This window comes from Lycorma delicatula, chromosome 13 (genome assembly GCF_047948215.1).
Source record: "Lycorma delicatula isolate Av1 chromosome 13, ASM4794821v1, whole genome shotgun sequence".
Classification (NCBI taxonomy): domain Eukaryota; kingdom Metazoa; phylum Arthropoda; class Insecta; order Hemiptera; family Fulgoridae; genus Lycorma; species Lycorma delicatula.
The window spans coordinates 27,501,074-27,528,320 of record NC_134467.1 but is presented as its reverse complement, the minus strand read 5'-3'; the positions used below and the strand labels follow the sequence as shown (position 1 = coordinate 27,528,320).

Genomic DNA, 27,247 nt, shown 5'->3' with positions numbered 1-27,247 from the left:
ATTTCCCCGGCAAACCTACGGAACCAATCCCAGATATCGTCACTATAGACCATCCAATTTAAGAGGTTTTCAGGTGTAAGTCCGTTGTCCGAAATTTCTCTTCTATTTGGAGCCAATCTTGGGCATACAAACACAGTGTGTCCCGCATTATCAGTCTCTGGGCAGTACACACATTGTGGGGTAGGTCTTTTTCCAATTCTAAACAGATAATGGCCGAACGAGCCATGCCCCGTCAACAGTTGTGTCGTATAAAAATCTACATTACCTATTCTATTACTAGTCCACATATTTATGTTGGGGATTATTCGCCTGGTCCAATCCCCAACTCTAGAGTGTGTCCATGTATCCTGCCACTCTTGATCAATTAGCCGTTCAATCTCATCTTTGGACATACCCCTATATCTAAATGTTCTTTGTTTAATTTGTAAATCAATGGGTAGAACCTTCGTTAGTATACACAACGCGTCGTATGACACTGTTCTGTATCCCGCGGCTACACGCAGTAAAGCAAGCCTGTGTACTCTTTTTAATTTTGTTTTGTTTCTCTGAATATTCATTGTATCTCCCCATATCGGGGCCGCATATAAAATTGCTGACGTGGTAGCCGCAGTTATCAGTCTCCTTATTACCATTTTCGGTGTACCATGGTTCTGGAAAAGAGTCCTCAATGCCTTAATCAAAGGGGTGACCTTGTTACAAATCATCTCTACGTGTTTGCTAAATCTTAGGCTTTTATCCAAAAGAACCCTTAAATACTTTGCTTCTTTGACCTCCTTAATTCTCTCTCCTCTAATGTTTATATTGAGGTTTCTAATAGGTCTTCTACCTGAAAACACCAAACAACAGGATTTGTTAGGGTATATCTGTAGCATGCTTCCTACCAACCATTCATCAATTATTCGTAACGCCTGATTTGCTTTATCCTCTAGGTTATTAACTTCTCTGTCTTCTACTAGGACAGCAATGTCATCAGCATATCCAACAACAAAAACCCCCTCGGGATAATCTAATCTAAAAATTTTGTCATAAAAAAATATTCCACAGTATAGGCCCAAGGACTGATCCTTGTGGAACTCCTCCAAATATCTCAAATGTGGATTTTCCTTCTAACGTTTTAACCTCAATGAATCTATGGTAAAGGTATTGATTAATCTGGTTGACTAGATAATCACTTATATTCATGGCTTGTAATGCTGCGATAATGGCTCTCCAAGGAACAGATCCAAAAGCATTTTTTATATCCAACATTATAATAAGTGGGATTTTCCTAGTTCTCCACGTGCCGTTTCTACTATTTAATGCCCAGGTCTTAACTTTGTCGATCGCGTTTATCGTAGACCGGCCTTTTCTAAAACCATCTAGCTCCGCATGTAAACAACCTTTTTCCTTTTTAAGTAATACCTGAACGATAATTCCCGAAGGATAAACGGGAAAAAGAAAGAATACTTTCCACCTGGATGATAAACCGCTGGCAGTATCTTATTTTTTTAACAGCATATTGGAGTTTCAGTTCCTGTACGCAATTCGGTAAGAATGTAGGTCTAAATTATTATGGTCTTTTGTGCATTCCCGTACGATATTCCCGAGAGCGATTATAATTTTTCATAAAGTTTTCCTCGGAGATTTTTCAAGTAATGCACATAATGTTCAATAAAATGATCGCACCGTATTTTATATCGAACGAAATACTTAAAATTAAAAAAAAAATTTTAATTAATTTTCTGTTTTTTTTTTTTTTGTTACAGGTTACAGGAGATGGTCCAGAATTTAGATGAAAGCAAAGAAAAAAATAATGAAAAATAACATAAAAATATAATAATAAATATTTATAACAAAAAAAAGAAGAAAAAAATAATAATAAATAAAATGGAAGAATTATCTAGAATATTATCAAAACGTGAAGCCCGAAGACCATTAAAATGGCCTTGGAAAAGAAAATTGTTTAATACAACAACCACCACAGCAACAATAACAACAGGTATATCAAAATTAACACCTATAACATCTCCAACAACAACATATCCATCAATAACAACAACACCTTCAACAACTACAACAACAAGTGAATCACCAATTTTAATCCGTACGTCAACCATATCAAAAAGTTCTTCATCGAGATTAAATGATATAAACGATTATGTCGAAACAAATGAAATATGGTGGAATCAAATGGGCGATTCCTTATGGGAAGAAAAAGACGTTACTACTAATTTATCGACATCTATATCATCCTTACCGACATCATGGAATGTTACGTCATGGAACAGCGATAAAAATTTTACTTCCGGTAATGAAATTAAAGAACAAGAGGGATCAACTGAATTTTTGGCTATGATTATAACTGCATTTATTCTTGGGCTCATCATTTTAGCTACTGTTATAGGTAAGCATTATTATACAGGGTGATTTAGAAGGATAGGGCAATACTTTGACAACTCATTCTAGAAGCTAAAAATAAGAAAAAAATTCCATATAAACATAGGTCCGAAAACGCTTCGTTAGCGAGTTACACAGAGTGAAAAAATTTGGCCCGAGTTTCAATTCCTCCGGGTAAATTAAGGCTTTCTGAAATTCTGGGAAGGTAAATTAAGGGGTAAATTCAATTGTTTCTTTTGGTTTTTGAGCTGGAAATCGAAAAAATAGGTCCAAGAACTGTATCTTTCTTATTTCTCCCATGTAAAACGCCAAAAATAGGGTCAAAAAACACATTTTTTTTTACGTTTTACGTACAATAACGTTGTTAAATTGGCAATAAATCAACAGAATAATAATGTCAACAGAAAATAAATAAAATTTTAAACATGTCGACTTTTATTAACAACAAAACCGACGAAAACTTAGAAGAAAATGTTACAAAAAAAGAAAACAGATGTGTCTAGTACGTACAATAATTTTAGACCTACGGAAAACAAGATGGCAACACTGATTTTGGTCCTATCCTCCTGAATCAACCTGTATTTATTTTCATAAAATTAAAATTTCAGTGTTAATCTTTTAATGTGTCCTAAAATTTAAATTTCGGCCTTTGTTTTTTAATGTTTTATAAAAATTACATTTCAGTCTTTCTGTTTTAAAATTTTAATTTCGATCTGTTTTATTCTTATAAAATAAACATAATCACATTAAAACTACAAATTATTCGGTAGTTCACAGAAAAAAAATCTGGCGAATTCTATTATTTATATTTTAAATTAACGTAATAATTTTAAGATGGACGAAACAGGAGCGATTCAAAATACCTAATAGTACAGGCGAAACGAGTCTGTCAGAAATACATATTTTTTCCATCAAAACTTAATTTAAATGTTAGGAAAACATTTTTGAAAGTATATGTTTGGATCGTAGCTTTAAATGGAAGTTAAACTTGGACGATCGGAGTACCTGAAAAGAAAAAAATTAGAAGCTTTTGAAATGTAGTGGTGTAGGAAAATGTTACAAATCAGATGGGTGGATAAAGTGACAAATGACCTCTTCATTTGTACTTTATTTTAAAAAGAAACTGTAAAAAAAAAAGTCCGACAAGGATGTTCCGTATCCCCGTTACTTTTCAATCTGTACATAGAACTAACAGTTAATGATGTTAAAGAACAATTTAGATCCGGAGTAACAAAATAGGGTGAAAAGATAAAGATGCTACGATTTGCTGATGATATAGTAATTCTAGCCGAGAGTAAAAAGGATTTAGAAGAAACAATGAACGGCATAGATGAAGTCCTATGCAAGAACTATCACATGAAAATAAACAAGAACAAAACAAAAGTAATGAAATGTAGTAGAAATAACAAAGATGGATCACTGAATGTGAAAATAGGAGGAGAAAAGATTATGGAGGTAGAAGAATTTTGTTATTTGGGAAGTAGAATTACTAAAGATGGACGAAGCAGGAGCGATATAAAATGCCGAATAGCACAAGCTAAACGAGCCTTCAGTAAGAAATATAATTTGTTTACATCAAAAATTAATTTAAATGTCAGGAAAAGATTTTTGAAAGTGTATGTTTGGAGTGTCGCTTTATATGGAAGTGAAACTTGGACGATCGGAGTATCTGAGAAGAAAAGATTAGAAGCTTTTGAAATGCGGTGTTATAGGAGAATGTTAAAAATCAGATGAGTGGATAAAGTGATAAATGTTGAGGTATTGCGACAAATAGATAAAGAAAGAAGCATTTGGAAAAATATAGTTAAAAGAAGAGACAGACTTATAGGCCACATACTAAGGCATCCTGGAAATATTGGAAGGACAGGTAGAAGGAAAAAATTGTACAGGCAGGCCACGTTTGGAATATGTAAAACAAATTGTTAGGGATGTAGGATGTAGAGGGTATACTGAAATGAAACGACTAGCACTAGATAGGGAATCTTGGAGAGCTGCATCAAACCAGTCAGATGACTGAAGAAAAAAAAAATTATTTTAATAAATAACAAAACGCAGTGATATCCCAAAAAAATTACAATGAAATTGTATACCGTACGGTAAGAGTCTCGCAGTTATTTCTTTCGCTCAATAAACCAAAATTTCTGTAATAAATAAAACTGTTTTTAACAACTGATATCAAAAAAGGTAAGACACTACATTTCTATCATCAAAATTTATTACCAATTTAGAATTTTCTTTAAAAAAAATTCATGTTAAATATATGAAATAGGCAATAGATTTACAATAATAGATAATAAGCAATGTTCAGGTGTTTCATAAAATAAGGAAACTAAAAATAAAAATTTGTTAGAAAATTCTTACCAGCCCGATTTTCATTTACTAAACAAGGTATAATTATAAGAATTGTATTATTTCTGGAAATGTGTGATGTATTACATATAAATGAAATCAAAACAAATTTTTCTCTTTTTCTTATTATCTGGAACCCTTGAACATTGTTTATCATCTACTATTGTATATCTATTGCCTATTTCATATATTTAACATTAATTTTTTTTAAAGAAAATTCTAAATTGGTAACAGATTTTTATAATAGAATTGTAGTGTCTTACCTTTTTTGATATCAGTAACGTTTTGATAAAAACAATTTTATTTATATTACAGTAATTTTTGTTTTTTTTCAGCGGAAGAAATGATATCTGGGAGACTCTTACCGTACGGTCTACAATTTCTTTGTAATTTTATATATATATGTATACTAGCCTCCTCATACGGCTTCCCTTCCACTCGTTTCCCGTCACAGTCAATTTTTTTTACTTTTATGTATTTACTTCCATGTACGAAGTAAAGGAAATGGGGGCTAACGGGGTAGAGGCCAGGAGCCTCCACCCCCTTAGATCCTGCTGCATTCTGTTCGTTATCCTCATTTTTGTGAGAATAATATTGATGAAGTACAGTTGAAGCCTAAAAAGCTGTCTTTCCTCCAACGTTTTCCTCGTTCTTAACATATAAACTGCTGTTGGAGACGAAAGTATCACTTTGGCTATCTCTTTCCATTGTCTTACAATACACAAATCCAGGGAATGGATCAAGGTAGAGGATTGTAAATAGGTTACATATTTTATTTTTATATTGAAAAACGAAAAACCAAAAACCGTATTAGGTCATAGTGCAAAAGGAAAAATTCACAACTTTAACCCCAAGGGAAGCCGATTAGGGACTCGATCCATGGCTTACAACCTTCCCTGGGAGAACACGAAAGCATCCCGTATATTTGAAAGTAATCAGTCGTTTGGTTCTCGTGTCATGCTGTTAAGAAACTAATAAAACCCCCACAAACTTATATATATATAAATTGTAAAAAATTTTATTTGTCTTCATTCATTTGACTGGTTTGATGCAGATTTCCAAGAATCCCTATCTAGTCCTAGTCGTTTCATGTCGGTATACCCCCTACATCCTACATCCCTAACAATTTCTTTTACATATTCCAAACGTTCCCTGCCTACAAAATTTTTTCCTTCTACAAATTTTTCTCCTTTTAACAAATTCCGATAAGGAGTGTAAAAGGCTCCTAATCGGATAAAAAGAATCAAAAACTCAGAAAAAAAAAACTATTTAAAAACTAAAAGCATTAAAAAATATAAGCAACAATATTAAATTTTTTTGCATTAACCCAGCACTACGCAGAAATAGAAATATCCGGGTTAAAATTTCTGCTATCTAGCGGCGTTATTCGTAAAGGTACATGAAAAAAATGAATAAAATGACATATTCCTGTCACGCGGTTCATCAAATTGATAAAAAAAGACCTCTATCAAAATTCGAGGTATTTTTTGAAAGTATTTTTTATTACAAATGTAATTGAACTGAAATATAATTTTTTCACACTTCTTTATTTTTTCCCCATTTCCATTTAGGTTATGTCATGTTTAGAACTGTAAATGTAATTCGTTGACTTTGTCGACTCTTACCGACGAAGTTCCAACGAACTCCGTGATATATATATATATATATATATATATACTCGTATATTGCAACAAAAAATTTCATGAATTTTGGTTATGAATACCAAGCAAACCAGAGGAAACACAATGCTATAATACACATAAATACAACGAATTCTTTAGAAAAATATTTTCATATATTTGGGCTAAAAGATAACACAAAATATCGTTATACATAAAAATTAAAAGGTTCATTTTATATACAGTTAACAATTTTTTTTTGTCCATTTAATGTTACAACAGAAAAGAAAGTGTAATAAAAAAAAACTGGGAAATGTAATAAAATAGAAATGTTACCACGCGATAAATATTTACGAAGATAGAATAAAAACGAAATGAAAACAAACAAAAAACAGAAAGTATTCACAGCTTCAGATTTGTTTTCTACAAGAGAATGAAATAAAAACTGATAACAAATAAAATATAAAATCCTACCGCCATTTTCGTTTTACGAATTTGATTGAAATGTAAAAATTCTAAATCAAGATGTAATATTTGTATATATATTTTTTTTTTTAATTTCCTAATTTATAATATATAATTTTTCATTTAAAAACAAATTATTATTCTATAAAAAATAAACAAGTAATTCTGTCTAGTGACGGGCGGAAATTAATTTAATTTTAAAACATAAATCTTTCCACATACAACGAAAATAGTTACAGATGAACAATATGGATTTAGGAAAGGAAATGGTAAATGAATCCAAATATTTTAATAAGTCAATCAGTTAGAAGAATTAAAAAAAAATGAGGACATGATCAGTAATTTTTTTCTGTAAATTAATTCATTAAGTCACCACAGATGTTTTAAAGCGTGTACGTGGAAATGAAATTTTGTAGCGTATGAAAAACGCCATCCAGGACCGGGATTCGAACCGGGAACATCCGGATAAAAGGCCGAGACATTATCATTCAAGCCACGGAGGCCGGTTGTTTTCTAAATTAGATTGAATAAAATTAAAATAGAACAGATAAAATAAAAATAATACTTTTCAACATTTACAACATGATCAAGGTTTTGTGCTACTATTGTTAAATTGAACCACCTTCCGCCGCCTTAAATGCAATGATTAATAATAATATGAACAAAACTCAATGCGACAAACTTTAGATTAATTTGACTTAGATTTGGATATATTTTAAGACTCGTTTATATATTTTACCTTTGGAAATGGAGCTTTTATGTTGCTTTAGATATTCCAATAAGAAAGAAGCCGTAATAAGAAAGGGAGTCCGACAAGGATGTTCCCTGTCTCCGTTACTTTTTAATCTTTACATGGAACTAGCAGTTAATGATGTTAAAGATCAATTTAGATTCGGAGTAGCAGTACAAGGTGAAAAGATAAAGATGCTACGATTTGCTGATGATATAGTAATTCTAGCCGAGAGTAAAAAGGATTTAGAAGAAACAATGAACGGCATAGATGAAGTCCTACGCAAGAACTATCGCATGAAAATAAACAAGAATAAAACAAAAGTAATGAAATGTAGTAGAAATAACAAAGATGGACCACTGAATGTGAAAATAGGAGGAGAAAAGATTATGGAGGTAGAAGAATTTTGTTATTTGGGAAGTAAAATTACTAAAGATGGACGAAGCAGGAGCGATATAAAATGCCGAAATCAAAAATGAATTTAAAGGTCAGGAAAAGATTTTTGAAAGTGTATGTTTGGAGTGTCGCTTTATATGGAAGTGAAACTTGGACGATCGGAGTATCTGACAAGAAAATAATAAATTTTGACAAGAAAATAATAAAATAATAAATTTCAAAACAAGCTTTTGAAATGCGGTGCTATAGGAGAATGTTAAAAATCAGATGGGTGGATAAAGTGACAAATGAAGAGGTATTGCGGCAAATAGATGAAGAAAGAAGCATTTGGAAAAATATAGTTAAAAGAAGAGGCAGACTTATAAGCCACATACTAAGGCATCCTGGAATAGTCGCTTTAATATTGAAAGGACAGGTAGAAGGGAAAAATTGTGTAGGCAGGCCACGTTTGGAATATGTAAAACAAATTGTTAGGGATGTAGGATGTAGAGGGTATACTGAAATGAAACGACTAGCACTAGATAGGGAATCTTGGAGAGCTGCATCAAACCAGTCAAATGACTGAAGACAAAAATAAAAAAAGATATTCTAAATAATCGAAGTTTCTATATACATATATATATATATATATATATTTGTAAAATTATTATTGGAATAAATTTGAAATTGAATATACAAATTATATATGTTATTCTCCAACATTGGAGCCGACTAATCAAATTCACAGCATTCTGGGTGCACTGATAGTGAAAGCTGAATAAAAATATTTGGTACTTACGTATTAGCCCGTCGACCAATAAATTACTAAATTTTGGGTTATCGTTAACATCATCATCCTATATAACCATTATATTCCCATTTTTATAACCATTTATATTTATTTATTTTATAAATAAAATTATCACACTTAACCTACGCTCGCTAACCTTGACTAATTAACACCGTAATTTTTTTCAGTAATAAACAATAATTTATTATTTATTAATTAAATAAATGGACCTCCATCCCTAGTTCCTGGGTTTGAATCCCGGTAACGCATGGCATTTTCACGCACGGTATAAATCTCTCATTTGATCCTCTGAAGCATCTAACGGTGGACCCGGAGTTTGAACAAAAAAACAAATAATAAATTTAGTAATTATTGCATTATTTATTAATTAAACGATCAAAACGCTATTAATTAATCGAGGTTACCAAGCGAAGGGAGCGTAAATTAAGTTTGGTTAATTTATATCTGTAATTATAAGCAATAATGATTATATTAAAGCTACCTATTATAATAGGTGGTACTATGATTTGACTTCCGGAAAATTTCGACACATCTTCGCGTTTCACAAAAAAATATAACGTTTTCTTACATAAAATATAACGACCCAAAATTTCGGTCGAATAAGTTAATGGGAAAATCGGATCATGGGAGTGGAAATTGGAGGGTTTTTTCGAAAAAAAAAATATCGGTATATATTTCCTATTAAGTAAAATATCGAATTCGTTTAGATTTCCTACTATTCTTTGGATAAGGAACTAAAACTTATTAAGTAAAGTTTTTAATATCATCAACCACTGGCCAAGGGGATGGAAAAAATGGGGTTTCAAAGACAAAAAAAAAATCATAACTCCCTTAATAGAAACAGTATCGAATCGATTAATGTAACCATTAGTCTCCTACACATTACCTAAAACTTTTGTATGAAACAAGTTTTGATATGACCAACCCTTACGGCAAGGGATGAACAAAATTTTGCTGGAATTATAAAAAGCCCCATCTTCTTGGGGCATGTCGTATACTAAATATGTGAAACTTTTTTTCACACACAACCATTGTCGTAATGAGTAAATTTGAAGTTTTTCTTAACTTTAAGGTGGAAATCTTTTTTATACCCTACTTAGCACCGGTGAAATCTAGTTCGACCTTCCAGCGTGCTGAAATGGATTTTTTTTTTAATATGTAAAATAGTTAATGAACCCGTAGCTTTGAAGTATTTTAAAAGTTACCAGATCATTATGGTTTGGTCGACGGGCTAATATATAAGTACCAAATATTTTTATAAAGAATTTGAACAAAGAGCAAACCATCTGTCTAATCATTTATATCGTTCATCAATTCAGGTAACATAATCTAACCCACCGAGTTGGTCTAGTGGTGAACGCGTCTTTCCAAATCAATTGATTTGGAAGTCCAGAGTTCCAGCATTCAAATCCTAGTTATTTTTACACGGATTTGAATACTAGATCGTACGTGGACACCGGTGTTCTTTGGTCGTTTCAATTAACCGCACATCTCAGGAATGGTCGAACTGAGACTATACAAGACTACACTTCATTTACACTCATATATATCCTCTGAAGTATTATCTGAAAGGTAATTACCGGATGCTAAACAGGAAAAAGAAAAGGTAACATAATCTGTATATCCTTATTTGCCCTTTCAATTTATAAAATGCTGACAATATGATTAATTTTTTTTATAAATGCGGCGAATTTGATTAATCGCCTCCAATGTTGGAGAATAATTTGTATATTTAATATTAATTAGAGAGGTTAGTAAGCATAGATTATGTTTGGCTAAAATTTTAACTTCCCTTTTTTACGAGGATTTATCATAATGTATTTACCGTACAGATTGATATGGGTTGATTTTTTTTTAAATTTCTAATTATAGTTTCGAAACCACCAAACTTATCTATGTTGTCGACATATATCGTGGAAGGTCCGAATAAGCAAATATTTCGGTCTTTCATCGACGTATTTGGTATGTGTCGATATTCACCGGAGAAAATCCATATTTGCCAGATATCGATTTTTTACGTTAACATACATTAATTACCGACTAAAATTTTGTTTCATATGAATTTAGTTGAGAATAAGATTAGATTTGCATAAGGTGGAGTTAAATAGAAATCTAAAGTGTGAATTAATCAGAAAATTACGGAAAATTTCAACCAACTTACTCATAAAATTAACCTTAACCTAAATCTAAACGTAACAAAACTCAACTAAATTTCATTTAAGCTAAGCATTTTACTCCGGAAATAATGTATATTGTACATTTACCAAAACCATACCTTAAGTTAAACCTAAATTAATTTAACCTTGTGAATCTAATTTCATTATTAACTTAATTGAAACCAATTTATTTAGTCCCAAAATAATGTATATTACACTTGCACAATTTCGAAATTTTGGTGAGAGTACTTTGTAACTTGCAAGAGACGTAACTCCGACGAATAATTTTAACGTAACGAATAACTTTGGTTCTACATAAAGGATATTCCCAATTTCATCAAAATCAAAGGGGAGTCCTTAACTTATAAAATTACCAAAGTTATTATTAAATCTAAACATAAAATATATAGGAACCAGATATAGTAAAATTTAAATTTTGGATTTTTTTTCATAAATAGAGATATTTTTCTATAACTAAATCTGTAAGCACACCTTTTTAGATTAGAATAGTTAATTAATTATACGTCAAATAAAATTTAACAGTACAAACGAAAACAGGGAGCTACTAAATTACCTTTTACTTTCCCGTCTAGATAACGCTATAGCTCTAGAAGGTAAAGTATTGTAATCGGTCCAATTTGGGCATTTGTGGTTTTTACCGGAACTTGATGTTTTGACGCCTAAGAAACCCAAAAACCGGAAGAAAATTTTCCGAATGTTAATGTTCATATAAACATGTGTTCGGTGTTGATATATAAATCACCTTATATCTCTAGAACTACTGAACCGATTTTGACCAAAATTTGTTTGATTACTTCTATATGTGACGAATTGATACCATTAAATTTCCATCCTAAAATGTCTACGTTGTACAGCAAGGTCACTGTTAGTATCTCGAGATTTCACATAATTAAGGTCATATTTTTTAACTACTGCTATGTTGTGACGTCACAGGTGAACGGCAGAATTAAATAAATGAATAATATTTAAAGTGTAAAAACGTAACTCGGACTGGCGGGCTCTGCAATTCAATAACCTGGTCGACTCAGTACCTAGTGCTTTAAGCCTCGCGGCTACACCAGTCTTCCGACTGTACAAACGAAATTTGTTCTACGTAAATTGCGAAATTCGATTAGTTTAGTTCATGCTGACCGTTGCCGCTAGTACTGCCATACCAGTGTGAATTAAATACGGTATGCGCGAGCGCTTTAGTTAAAATCACTGAATTAAATAAAGGAAAAAAATATTATATTTAAATAAAATGGTAAATATTTTTAATTAAGTTGTGTGTGTATGTGTGCATAAGAAACAACCTACATTTGCAGGACTCTCAGGAGAGTCAGGCATAATTTCCTTTGACTCTCCTGAGTGAAAGGAAATTATGTTCCGAGAGTCAAGGGAAATTATGTTCTCAGCTTTTTTCTTTTTATTTCAATTTTTTGTACTCATTTAACATTTTTTATTTTATTATTTAATTATGTGAAATTATTTATTTACGTACGACCCCCTAACTACACACACGGTTGACGTAGTAGGTAAAATAAGAGGGGAGATATATATACAATTATTTTGTTTTTCCGTTATTTATGTAGAAAGACCGAAATTCGAAACAATGAAAAGGTTTTTTAAATCTGTTCAAGACCACTAAACATTGATAAGAAAGAAATAATTAATTTTTATGGTTTGTAATTTACAACCGGTAGACTGAAAAATATATCATAATTAGTGTTTTAAGATATATGCAAGATTTATAAAAAATAGGCAAAATCCATTCGTTTAACAATCAGTTATAACAGTAAATTAAATATATTCACATACAGAGATGTGCGCGTGCGCACGCAAACTCGCACAAAAATACAAACAAATTCAACTACAATTTGTTGATTATAAAGGATTAGAAGCAATAAAGATTAGGATTTTGTGTTAACACACACACACACACACACACACACACACACATATATATATATATATATATATATATATATATATATATATATAGAGGGAGAGAGAGAGAGAAAGTGTTTAAGGGAGAGAAGGGTGTGTGGAGAGATACAAATACGTCCTCTCCCTCCCTCTCCAACAATCTATCTTACACACACAAACACACACTACACCCAAGTTTGAAACAAGTTATATAATATTATTTTTTTTTATAATACAAAAAGATAATTCACTATATTCTATATTTATTTAAAAAAGCAAATATAAGGTACAATTTAAAAATTAAATATATACGTATTGAATTTTTTTGTATTAACGCCTACGCAGCTACAGCTTTATTTAAAAACAAAATAGTCAATCGGATTTCGGTAGAAAATGAACAGTCTATTAATTTTAATAAATGGTTATTTATATTTTATAAATATAATTTAACCAAACTTAACTTACGCTCGCTAACCTTGACTAATTAACACGTTATTTTTTGAGTATTTATTTAATAAATTCAGTAATTATTGCAATTATTTATTATTTAAATAATCAAAACAGTCCTGTTAATTAGTCAAGGTTAGAGAGCGAAGCGAGAGTAGGTTAAGTTTGATTAAATTATATTAATAAAATATAAATAACCATTTATTAAAATTAATAAAGAGACTGTTTTGAATCTATGTTAAACTCTATATCGGCCCATTTTTCACCGAAATCCGATTGACTACTTTGTTTTTAAATAAAGCTGTAGCTGCGGTGGCGTTTATAAGTAAGTACCATTTTTTTTAAATTAATTAATCCTTATGTTTTAATAAATATGCATTAGATAGAACAAATAAAATATAAAAAAAAAAAAAAAACATACCCAAATGTTAAAATAAAGATGATAATTTTGTATCACTAAAACAACTCACACTGATGATACGTAAATTTAAACGTTGTTTACTGTCACTAACGGTAAGCGACTGATATAGACTCAGTTACTGTTTATTCGTTCGTCAATCCCCGCGTACAATCGGTGATCTTCGGTGTATGATTACACGACTGCCTAGCTTATACAATATAGATTTGTTACGGCTGTTGAAATTGCTTACAGTTTTATATTATCAAATACATATACACACGTGCGCGCACCCTCATATCTATTTAAAACATGTAAAATAAAATAAATTATTAACTGTTAAACATAATTTAAAATTTATTGTATACGTCAATATTTATATTTATATTTATCTAAAGTCAAGTAACTAAGTAAAGGTTTGTTTTTAAGAAAGATAGATTAACATTAAAAAAATTAAATTAAAAAAAAGGTTTAATACTTGTACCCAGGTTTACAAAAACATACCGATATATTAAATTAAGCATCTACAAATTCGAATCCCGGTTAGGCGTGGCATTTTCCGTATGTTAAAAATTTCCATTTTCAGCTTCCTTTTTAAAAAGATCTTTGTAAGCTTCTGTCGTGAATCAGGTATAGAATACAGGAATAATAGATTTTTATCTAGGAATTACATTTTTATCTTCCCCATCATGTATTATCTATTACATATACAGAGTGTATCACGAAGTTCTCCCGGGGCTTTCTCAACCAGATCTACTCGTAAATATAATGGTAAAAGTTCATAATAAACATATGTTCTAAAATGCTTCGTTTGCGAGTTACGTCTAGTGTAAGGTTTCGCTCAGATTTCAGTTACCCTGGTGAAATAGTCATACTGAAATTTTTAAAACGTTAATTTTTTTTTTCTTCAGTCATTTGACTGGTTTGATGCAGCTCTCCAACATTCCGTATCTAGTGCTAGTCGTTTCATTTCAGTATACCACCTACATCCTACATCCCTAACAATTTGTTTTACATATTCCAAACGTGGCCTGCCTACACAATTTTTTCTTTCTACCTGTCCTTCCAATATTAAAGCGACTATTCCAGGATGCCTTAGTATGTGGCCTATAAGTCTGTCTCTTCTTTTAACTATATTTTTTTAAAAATGCTTCTTTCTTCATCTATTTGCCGCAATACCTCTTCATTTGTCACTTTATCCACCCATCTGATTTTTAACATTCTCCTATAGCACCGCATTTCAAAAGCTTCTAATCTTTTCTTCTCAGATACTCCGATCGTCCAAGCTTCACTTCCATATAAAGCTTCCATTTTCACTTTCAAGAATTTTTTTCCTGACATTTAAATTAATTTTTGATGTAAACAAATTATATTTCTGACTGAAGGTTCGTTTCGCTTGTGCTATTCGGAATTTTATATCGCTCCTGCTTCGTCCATCTTTAGTAATTCTACTGCCCAAATAACAAAATTCTTCTACCTCCATAATCTTTTCTCCTCCTATTTCCACATTCAATGGTCCATCTTTGTTATTTCTACTACATTTCATTACTTTCGTTTTGTTCTTGTTTATTTTCATGCGATAGTTCTTGCGTAGGACTTCATCTATGCCGTTCATTGTTTCTTCTAAATCCTTTTTACTCTCGGCTAGAATTACTATATCATCAGCAAATCGTAGCATCTTTATCTTTTCACCTTGTACTATTACTCCGGATCTAAATTGTTCTTTAACATCATTAACTGCTAGTTCCATGTAAAGATTAAAAAGTAACAGAGATAGGGGACATCCTTGTCGGACTCCCTTTCTTATTACGGCTTCTTTCTTAAAACGTTAATTAACGAACAAATTATTACTGATTTATAGTTCTTGACCTGAAAAATAGAATAAAATAGGTCCCAGAACCGTATCTACAGTAGTTTTTGAGAAATCTATGGTGAAATCCAATAAATTGGGGTAAAAACCCTGTTTTTTTATGTTAGACCTACAATAACTTTGTTAAATGAGTAATAAACACATAAAACTTATAAACAAAACTTGTAGAGAATTTAATTCTGAATAAAATGTTATGGTAAATTGAAACAAACAAAGAAAAGATATTTCAGGGCTCTTTCACTAGCCGTAAATCGCACATTTTAGAACATATATTATATGAAATTTTTCCATTATTTTCACGATTGGAAAAGATTATGAAAGTTCCGGGAAAACTTTGTGATACATTCAGTATAAATATCTAGTAAAATTTATAAGACTATAATTCTTTCACGGAGAATTTACTGAAGCGATTAAGCTGAAATTTGGCATTAACATAGTTTTTATATAAGGAAAGAATATACGACTATTGTCGTAACGAAATATTTCGCCGTTTCATAATGGTAGCCCTTTAAATTGCTTGCGATAACAAGCGGATTATCTTCGTTTCCGATATTTAAATCTACTATGACCAAACCGTTTATAAAATCGAATTCTGACACCATTTACAGTTTTTGAAATTAAAATTTCTACAAAAAAAAGGTGTCTTAATTTTTTCTTTCTTTTTTTAATTTCTTTGTGTTATAGATAAATGTACCTTTAAAGATGCAACTGTGTTTTGCGTACATTCCTTTAGCCTTAACCTTTACATTCAAACATATCCTGTTTACAAATAAAGTTGCTTTCCTGATGAAAATGAATAAGTCAGAAGGGCAGACGCTTCAAGTGGCTTGACCCAGAGTCTCATGCAGGAACAATCTATATATGTACATTCCAGAGAGAAGGGCTATAATTCTGTATACAATTCCAGCGTTTAAATTATGAAGTTTCAACATATCTATCGCAAACTTTTTCGAAAAAATAGTTAAAAAAGAAAAAGCAAGAAAAATGGTCATCTCCTTGTAGTGGTTTTCGGGTAACGCTATGAATCGTACAAAATAACTTTTTACCCGTCCTTCGCACGGACAACCAGCTATAACCACTATTTTTAAGTATGCTGAAGATGCTTCTAAAACCGAATACACCAGAAAGTTTTGAGTCCCGTGCTGATCACAAATTACAATGCATTGCTAATTTTATAAACAATAATTTTTAAAACTTTTTTTTTATATAAATTTAATTTTCTACTTTTTAGTCTTCATATATTTATACTTTACAGCTGGGCTAGCGCACAGGTTTGAACGTATTTTAGATCAGATCAGTACGTTTTACGGTGGGTGAGTGCAATCAAAACATAGGGCTAAACGATTTAATTTCTGGATAACCAAGATCCGGTCGATCAAGAGTGTATCCGATGCAGTAAATAGTTAGCGATCGACCTGTTGATACATACGCAGTTTGAACCGTAAAAATCGGACGAGCGGTTCCCGAAATTTAACGGTGGCACCGCATCGCACCCAACGCCTCGCCGAACAACGCCTCGGGGGCACTTCAAAATATCATCTAACGGGTACCACTGATAGCGGACGGGGAATCGTCGACGGGGAAAATATTTTTCAGAGCGCTAGGACCGACGGTTTTCGAAATAATTGCGAATTTCGTCCAAAAATTTAGATTCAGTTGAAAAGTACTAAACTTTCCAAAAAACTTCGATATATATTTCGCTTATATATACGGTAGATCGATATATAATAATATAACAGGTATACATCTGACCACCACGTACAAACACACATGCAAATACCGTTTAGTAGGGTAGGATAAATAATGAGTAATTTGATTGGAGGAGTGAACTAAAAAATATTTAAATATAAATCCTCATTGAGTAATACGTTATGTAGAAGGTTTACGACCGAACAAATATTTGAAAGATCTAAAATAATCTACAACTTTTTTAAATAGGTTCCTATAAGATCAATTTGATTACATTTTACTAAAATAACGGATAATAGGCAAATCCGTGCCAACACAAAATACTAATATCAAGTTAAGAGTATATACGACTAGTTCCTAACCGTATGTATACAATGATTATGTTAAGGTAATCTACTAACAGAAAACTACAAGGTAAGAAGTGATCAAATATAACATAAAATATTAAAATGTTACTAAAGAGAAGATCTACAGAAGGACTACAAAAACCCCTAAAAGGTACCTCAGATCCTCTTCAGGAAATGTGAATCCATCTTAGATAAAATCCGTTTGGAGATCGGTATATCTTTAACGGGAAACCCGCTTTCCTAATAAAACATCTTGCGTTGACTATCTGAAATAAAATAAAATTTCTTTTCGTTAGATAATTTAAGATCCCTTAAACCAACATTCAGATTTTTTTAAAGGAAAACCGTCGCCTATCCATAAAATTGTAAAAGTATCCAATTAAACGTTTATTCAGATCTCTACAAGAGGTTTTTTCACGTTTGATTATTTTCCGTTCTAATATCTCCACGAAAATTTTATATTTTATTAAATTTTTTGTATGAACACAATTAAAAATTCTCGTTTTATAAATATCAATTTTTTTTTTTTAAACTCATGAAGTAATTCATAGAGGAGGATGAAATGGGAGAAACAATACTGAGATCTGAATTTAAGAGAGCATTAAAAGATTTAAATGGCAGAAAGGCTCCTGGAATAGACGGAATACCTGTAGAATTACTGCGCAGTGCAGGTGAGGAAGCGATTGATAGATTATACAAACTGGTGTGTAATATTTATGAAAATGGGGAATTTTCATCAGATTTCAAAAAAACTGTTATAGTTATGATACCAAAGAAAGCAGGGGCAGATAAATGTGAAGAATACAGAACAATTAGTTTAACTAGTCATGCATCAAAAATCTTAACTAGAATTTTATACAGAAGAATTGAGAGGAGAGTGGAAGAAGTGTTAGGAGAAGACCAATTTGGTTTCAGGAAAAGTATAGGGACAAGGGAAGCAATTTTAGGCCTCAGATTAATAGTAGAAGGAAGATTAAAGAAAAACAAACCAACATACTTGGCGTTTATAGACCTAGAAAAGGCTTTCGATAACGTAGACTGGAATAAAATGTTCAGCATTTTAAAAAAATTAGGGTTCAAATACAGAGATAGAAGAACAATTGCTAACATGTACAGGAACCAAACAGCAACAATAACAATTGAAGAACATAAGAAAGAAGCCCTAATAAGAAAGGGAATGCGACAAGGATGTTCCCTATCGCCGTTACTTTTTAATCTTTACATGGAACTAGCAGTTAATGATGTTAAAGAACAATTTAGATTTGGAGTAACAGTACAAGGTGAAAAGATAAAGATGCTACTATTTGCTGATGATATAGTAATTCTAGCCGAGAGTAAAAAGGATTTACAAGAAACAATGAACGGCATAGATGAAGTCCTACGCAAAAACTATCGCATGAAAATAAACAAGAACAAAACAAAAGTAATGAAATGTAGTAGAAATAACAAAGATGGACCACTGAATGTGAAAATAGGAGGAGAAAAGATTATGGAGGTAGAAGAATTTTGTTATTTGGGAAGTAGAATTACTAAAGATGGACGAAGCAGGAGCGATATAAAATGCCGAATAGCACAAGCTAAACGAGCCTTCAGTAAGAAATATAATTTGTTACATCAAAAATTAATTTAAATGTCAGGAAAAGATTTTTGAAAGTGTATGTTTGGAGTGTCGCTTTATATGGAAGTGAAACTTGGACAATCGGAGTATATAATCGGAGAAAAGATTAGAAGCTTTTGAAATGTGGTGCTATAGGAGAATGTTAAAAATCAGATGGGTGGATAAAGTGACAAATGAAGAGGTATTGCGGCAAATAGATGAAGAAAGTAGCATTTGGAAAAATATAGTTAAAAGAAGAAACAGACTTATAGGCCACATACTAAGGCATCCTGGAATAGTCGCTTTAATATTGGAAGGACAGGTAGAAGGGAAAAATTTGTGTAGGCAGGCCACGTTTGGAGTATGTAAAACAAATTGTTGGGGATGTAGGATGTAGAGGGTATACTGAAATGAAACGACTAGCACTAGGGAATCTTGGAGAGCTGCATCAAACCAGTCAAATGACTGAAGACAAAAAAAAAAGAAGTAATTCACCACAGGAACTTACAAAGAGGTCTGTACGTGAAAATCGGAATTTGCAGGAATGAAAAAAATGTCATGCCTTACCGGGATTCGAATCCAATACCTATGGATGAAAGGTCAAGACACTACCACTCCATTAACATCAGTATTTACTTTTTAATATTCATTTCTTCTTTTATTTATTTACAGATTTATGCAGTATTTACTTAGTGTCTACTGATGATAACATTTAACAATCGAAATGACCATCTGGTGATTTGATTTTAAATAAAAAATTATAAACGAAATTTGAAAATTTTCTTCTCTTAAAATTTATTTCATAGATTTTTATCGACTTTTCGAAGAAAAGTACGGTATTTGTTTCGGTCACACAAAGGAGGGGGGGGGGGGGTGAAAATTAATTTTTTTTTTTTACGTTTTTACGTATGAGATACGAAAATACCATTAACTTAAATTGGGTTTTTCAATAATAATTTAATATGAAAATTTTATAGCTCGAAAATCATCAAAATAATAAACCAATTTCACTGAAATTTATATATGCTGTAGTACTATATTTGATGTTATGTAAGTAAAAATTTGATGAAGATTGGTTGAGTTACGCTCAATTTAAGGTTAAAAAGATTTGAGCATGACAAATTGGAAGCGTGGTTTATACGCTGCATGTTGAAACGTTGACATTTCTTTATCTTCGTTATCTACTACTCACAATATTAAACCAAAATTAAAAAAAAAAAAATATTAAATAAACCAAATTAAATTAACGAAAATTCGGTCGTATTGGGCAGAACTACTCAAGAAAGGTTCTATATTTAATATTTGAAGTACTGTAATAGCGAAAAATTTCGGTTTTTTTTTCATATTTCAACAGAAATATCCATTTTGACTAGTTTAGGAGTGACATCTGTACATACGTATCACGCATAAGTCAAAAACGATTAGCTGTAGAATGTTGAAATTTTGGATTTAGGACTGTTGTAACATCTAGTTATGCACCTCCCCTTTTGATTGCGATCGACTTGAACAAATATGTCCAAAAATAGCCCAAAAAAAAAAAAAATCTGGATTTTGAACTTTTTCATAACTACAGTAATAAGCCCTCTTTTTAACGATATATCATAAGAGGTACTTATTTTCATCGGTTCCAGAATTATAGCCAAATAAAATTTCAATTAATGAAATATTTCGATCTTACAAGGGGAAGGGATATCGGTTCGAATCAGACTTCATTTCTTTTTTGTTTTAATTTTTTTTCAAAAAAATCAGTAGTTATTAGTGAAATAAAATTTTATGCACTTATCATTTCAAAAAAAATGTATTTATGTAATTTATTTATTAGGCGTACAAGGAAGTCATGTGATGTTCACATCAGTTTTTTTAAATAAGTAACAAGTTAGCAGTTTGTTTTCCTATTCCTTCCTCCACTTTAATTAATATAATTTATAATATTTTACAACTTCGTATAATTACAACCTAACCTAACATTCAATTTAGATATTAAAATTCGCAGATTTTAAAATAAACTGTAATTTTCTATCGATTAAATTTACAAAAAGAAATTCATCATTATTTTTAAATATTTTTCAAAAATTTATTACTGCTAAGTATCGGTTTGTCTGGCATTTCTTCCATCACCACCCGATTCGGTCGCCCTAAAGCATAAGACCGAATGTCCGTACCACAAACGGCTACTGTTCCTCAAAACGGTTTAGCGACCTAATTAGCTCCTAGAGCTTACCTAACTGCGTAAGCGGAATAAGCGTGATGCCCTACACCACTCGTTTGCGTGTCCCACCGCTCACTTGTCATATATTACTTTCTTTTTCCTGTTTAGCCTCCGGTAACTACCTTTCAGATAATACTTCAGAGGATGAATGAGGATGATATGCATGAGTGTAAAAGAAGTGTTAGTCTTGTACAGTCTCAGTTAGACCATTCCTGAGATGTGTGGTTAATTAAAACCCAACCACCAAAGAACACCGGTATCCACGATCTAGTATTCAAATCCGTGTAAAAATAACTGACTTTACTAGGACTTGAACGCTAGAACTCTCTCAGCTGATTTGGGAAGATGCGTTCACCACTAGACCAACCCGGTGGGTTTTGTCATATATTACTAAAATGGTTAGGCTATATACTAAAATATATGACCTGTAAATAAATTAAAATTTATTCTGTCAAAGACAGCAATTTGCTGCCACGCCTAGGTCGCTGAATGCCAGCAAGTACCTGTCCACCATATTAAAGCGCTTGGAGCTATATTTGACCGATGGCCAGCCATTTCTCGAGGGTAGCTTCCTGCGGCTAGCGGTAGGATTTTTATATCTCTTAAACTACTGATGCTGGTTGAACAAAGCAACGGCATGAAGTTACTCTTACACGGTCTGACAATGCGGCTCACGCCATATTGACTCACCGCTAATTTGTGGCCAATTTTCCCCTTCGCCGCTAAGTTCCAGGATGGCCTAGTTCTGCCCCCTCGCCACCAACGAGGTGGGTCGTCGAACATCATGTGTTCGTTTGATTGGACTTTCCCCGCATACGCACAGCTCATCAGCTGCCAAGTGGAAACGAAACAAATACTGCTAAGTATATTCTTTTTTTTTTTTTTTTTTTTATGAAAACTGATATAATTTTATTACTCAACATTTAATTTTTACATTATTATCATCAACAAAAATTGATAGGCAATATATTAATTTTTTATACTCTAATAAAAAAATATACATCTGTATATATTTTAAATAAGTAAATAAATTAAATATAAATACATTTACTTAAGTTAATTTGTTTCATAAAATTCCAAAGTATAAATTTAATTTTACACCATAGTTTATTACTCAATAAATTTTAGAACACAGACTATATATATATATATATATTTTATATCTCCGGTCGTTGGTTATAACGTCGTAACACAAAATACATCTAATTTACAATTTATAGCGTCTCAGAATTAATGTTTTAAAAAAATTAGTCAATTTCTTTTACTGAAGAGGAAAGTTTATTACGCAATAAGAAAGTGATTTTTTTTTTTTTAAATAAATATATTTTACTCTTAATTTCGTAAGTTCATATATTTTGAAATATGCCCGTCGTACATATATATATATATATATATATATATATATAATTCTACTTAATATTTTATAACTGCTAATTAGTTAATAGTTTAATTTTAATTATTTAGAAAAAAATTTGTAAAATTATTTTTACGTCTTTAAAACAATTATTGTAATATTTTACCAATTATAGAGTAAAAAAACATTTCGGTTAAAAAAAAAACAAATCCTTTCATTACAGAATACGTGTTTCTCCATCTTTTAGTAGCATATTGGACAAAATTTTTCTACCTCCATAATCTTTTCTCCTCCTATTTTCACATTCAGCGGTCCATCTTTGTTATTTCTACTACATTTCATTACTTTCGTTTTGTTCTTGTTTATTTTCATGCGGTAGTTCTTGCGTAGGACTTCATCTATGCCATTCATTGTTTCTTCTAAATCCTTTTTACTCTCGGCTAGAATTACTATATCATCGGCAAATCGTAGCATCTTTATCTTTTCACCTTGTACTGTTACTCGAAATCTAAATTGTACTTTAACATCATTAACTGCTAGTTCCATGTAAAGATTAAACACTAACGGGGATAGGGAACATCCTTGTCGGACTCCCTATTTTTATTACGGTTTCTTTTTTATGTTCTTCAATTATTACTGTTGGTGTTTGGTTCCTGTAAATGTTAGCAATTGTTCTTCTATTTCTGTATTTGAACCCTAATTTTTTTAAAATGCTGAACATTTTATTCCAGTCTACGTTATCGAATGCCTTTTCTAGGTCTATAAACGCCAAGTATGTCGGTTTGTTTTTCTTTAATCTTCCTTCTACTATTAATCTCAGTCCTAAAATTGCTTCCCTTGTCCCGATACTTTTCCTGAAACCAAATTGGTCTTCTCCTAACACTTCTTCCACTCTCCTCTCAATTCTTTTGTATAGAATTCTAGTTAAGATTTTTGATGCATGACTAGTTAAACTAATTGTTCTTTATTCTTCACATTTATCTGCTCCTGCTTTCTTTGGTATCATGACTATAACACTTTTTTTTCAAGTCTACGGAACTTTCCCTTTTTCATAAATATTACATACCAGTTTGTATAATCTATCAATCGGTTCCTCACCTTCACTGCGCAGTAATTCTACAGGTATTTTGTCTATTTCAGGAGCCTTTCTGCCATATAAATCTTTTAATGCTCCCTTAAATTTAGATCTCAGTATTGTTTCTCCTATTTCATCCTACTATTTTATGGCGTGTTTGAAATTTTTGTCCGCCATACTGAATCAATTTTTTTGTTTAAATTAAAAGACAGACATGTGATACATGATTTTAATGTAAATTTTCATGAGAAAAACGATGGAGAAAAGAGATTTTCGATAATTGCCTTGATTTTTGATTAGAAATAATATTTATATAAACGGAAATATCAAAATTGTAATAAAACGTTCTGTGTAACTTTTTTTACGTATTTATTACTTTCAAAATGTTGTCCAATTAAAAAGTTTAAACTGTTAATGTTAGAATTTACAGCCCAAAAACTAAATAATAACAGCCTTCACAATAATAAATAATATTAATAATAATTACACCATATATGCAATTCTACTACATATTAAATGGTTAGGTCAACTGATTATTATTTACTTTGTTGCAATATTTACTACCTTCCAACACGCCCTACGTAGGAATCTCAGATGTTGTGTCGGAGCTCGAGTCAACTTTACCTGAATTCAATTAAACGTTTGCTTATAAAACATTCCAAACAAAAACAATTATACAACATAAAATCACACCAAACAGCTACATCCTCGCGCCTTCCTTCATACAACAGATATAAATAAAGCAAAATATTATAACTTTTTTCTCGATATTAAACTATATTCTTATAGCCGAAATTACACACCGTATCCGAGGTGGGAGTGGCGCAGGCACGCAGACTGTTCGGGAGAGCGACCGTGTCCGAACACGGCCATCTCCGGAACATCTGCCGAGAGGACCGTACACCACAGGGTATAAGAAAACAGCCTCATGCCGTATTAAATGAACCATCGTGAAGAGGCGGTACGAGAGTCAAAAAATGACAAACCAGGCTTAGGAGGCTCTATATTGAGTAACCTATAAATGGAAACCGCACAAAAATTCCAGCCGCGAAAGTGACCGTTTTCGCAATTAAATTCTGTTAAAACTATAAAAAGCTAGACAACACCCCACACCGTTCCACGAAGAGACCACAATTTCATTTAGTCAGATATGCGACTCCCTCCAAAGAACGGGGAGCATTTCTCCCTTCAAATAATTAGGGCTTCGGTAGGCCCATTCCTACTAGTCCATAGATGATGGTACCGAAAGGACTTCAGCTGATGGACTGAAGGGGAATTTCGCCGGGATTACTAGGCTCAAAAGCTTAGTCTATCACGGTCAGAACCAGTAAATAAATTACACGGTGTTCCATACGGATAGAAACGCAAATTACCAAATCCGTTCATAAATAAAACTTAAAATTTATAACCGTCACTAAATAACCGATTAAATCCGCCCGATAATAGAAAGATACAGCAGCAAGGTTCAGGCTCTGCGATCTGTAGGGAGAAATATTGAAACTCCCGCCAATCTTGCGTTCCGTTCCGTTCCATAAACCCTTTTGGGGCATAACTACAATCCTGTAAAGTAATTTTGAAAATTTTATATCAATTAATTATATATTTATGAACAATTAACACAGACGCACGAGCGAGCGAGTGCGCACGCACACACACACAGATATATATATATATATATATATATATAGAGAGAGAGAGAGAGAGTGAGAGTGAGAAAAACATTTCTACCGTCTGAGATTCATATTTATGTCACTTTTTGATACCATTAAAAAATGAACATACTTAATACATTATATATCATCATCTGGTTTCAACAACACAATTCTAAAACTTTAGTTTACAGTAATTTCTTTTTACAAGAAAAAAAAGTAAATAAATAAGGTCATAGGTTAAATAATTTTTCAAGTATAAGGTTAAATGTTCCCTAAAGGTTTCATTCTTACAATTTTTTTTAATTTTCAACAGCGTCGTTGTAAGCTTTTAATTAATACTTTACTCGTTTCAACTTAATCGAATGTTTTGTCACATTCTAGAATAGAATATGTACAACAATTTTGTTTTACTTCAATTTCCTTTTTCAAAGATTAAATAAACTTTGTACTAAAATTATTAACTTTCTTTGTTTCCAACGTTACATCTAAAAATAACATTTTTGTTCATGTAGTACAGCTTACCATTCTTGAGTCAATATTATGTCTTAATTCCACATATATCTGTGCGCGCGCGCACACACACACACACACACATAAAGGATAAATTTCTGTGCTTCTTAAAATAGTTTTTATCAAAAGTATTAAGAAATCTACTTATTCAGTTATAATAAATATTATATTTTTATTTTGTGACGTGTTTAGAAGAAATATTAGTTTTAAATTAAAGAAATTATTAAGTTAACTCTAGGTCCACGATCAGCTAAATACAGTTAAGTGTACTATATTAACAAACCATTATATAAAGTTAAAAATTTTATACAAGTATAAAAACGTATTATTATTATTTTTTTTTTTGACGAAGATTTCATAAGAAAGTTACTTGATGTAATGTATAACATGATTCGACTTCCAGAAAATTTCGAAATATCTTCGCGTTTCATATCCGACAGACCCCAAAACCACTGTCAGCTCAAAAGTTTATATATATATATATTTCATTTTCTTGTGGACACGATAACTGCCGTAATTTTGCGCCAATCACTTTCAAATTTTTCCTTAAAATAACTCGTCCCAAAATCTTGGTCGAATTCGTTAACAGTCAAAATTGCACCATGGAGGTGGAAATGGGAGGGTTTTATCGAAAAAACAAAACATTACTATAACTTTCTTCTTAAGTAAAATAACGAATTCGTTTAAAGTTCCTACTATTCATTGGATAAGGGCCTAAAACTTATAACGGTAAAGCTTTTTGATATTAGTAACCATTGGCATTAGTAAACAAACAAACCAACATACTTGGCGTTTATAGACCTAGAAAAGGCATTCGATAACGTAGACTGGAATAAAATGTTCAGCATTTTAAAAAAAATAGGGTTCAAATACAGAGATAGAAGAACAATTGCTAACATGTACAGGAACCAAACAGCAACAGTAACAATTGAAGAACATTAGAAAGAAGCCGTAATAAGAAAGGGAGTCCGACAAGGATGTTCCCTATCTCCGTTACTTTTTAATCTTTACATGGAACTAGCAGTTAATGATGTTAAAGAACAATTTAGATTCGGAGTAACAGTACAAGGTGAAATGATAAAGATGCTACGATTTGCTGATGATATAGTAATTCTAGCCGAGAGTAAAAAGGATTTAGAAGAAACAATGAAGGGCATAGATGAAGTCCTACGCAAGAACTATCGCATGAAAATAAACAAGAACAAAACAAAAGTAATGAAATGTAGTAGAAATAACAAAGATGGACCACTGAATGTGAAAATAGGAGGAGAAAAGATTATGGAGGTAGAGGAA

At 31.6% G+C, this 27,247-nt stretch overlaps 1 protein-coding gene across 1 annotated transcript in view; it reads left to right on the top strand.

The window, feature by feature from the left end:
- Positions 1–27,247, top strand: part of LOC142333705 (5-hydroxytryptamine receptor-like) — a 738,869-nt gene that overhangs the window by 405,519 nt on the left and 306,103 nt on the right. Inside the window, exon 3 of the mRNA XM_075381137.1 lies at positions 1,746–2,383. Within this exon, the coding sequence (XP_075237252.1) occupies positions 1,867–2,383 (517 nt within the window). The 5' untranslated portion in view covers positions 1,746–1,866. The remainder of the gene's footprint in view (positions 1–1,745; positions 2,384–27,247) is intronic.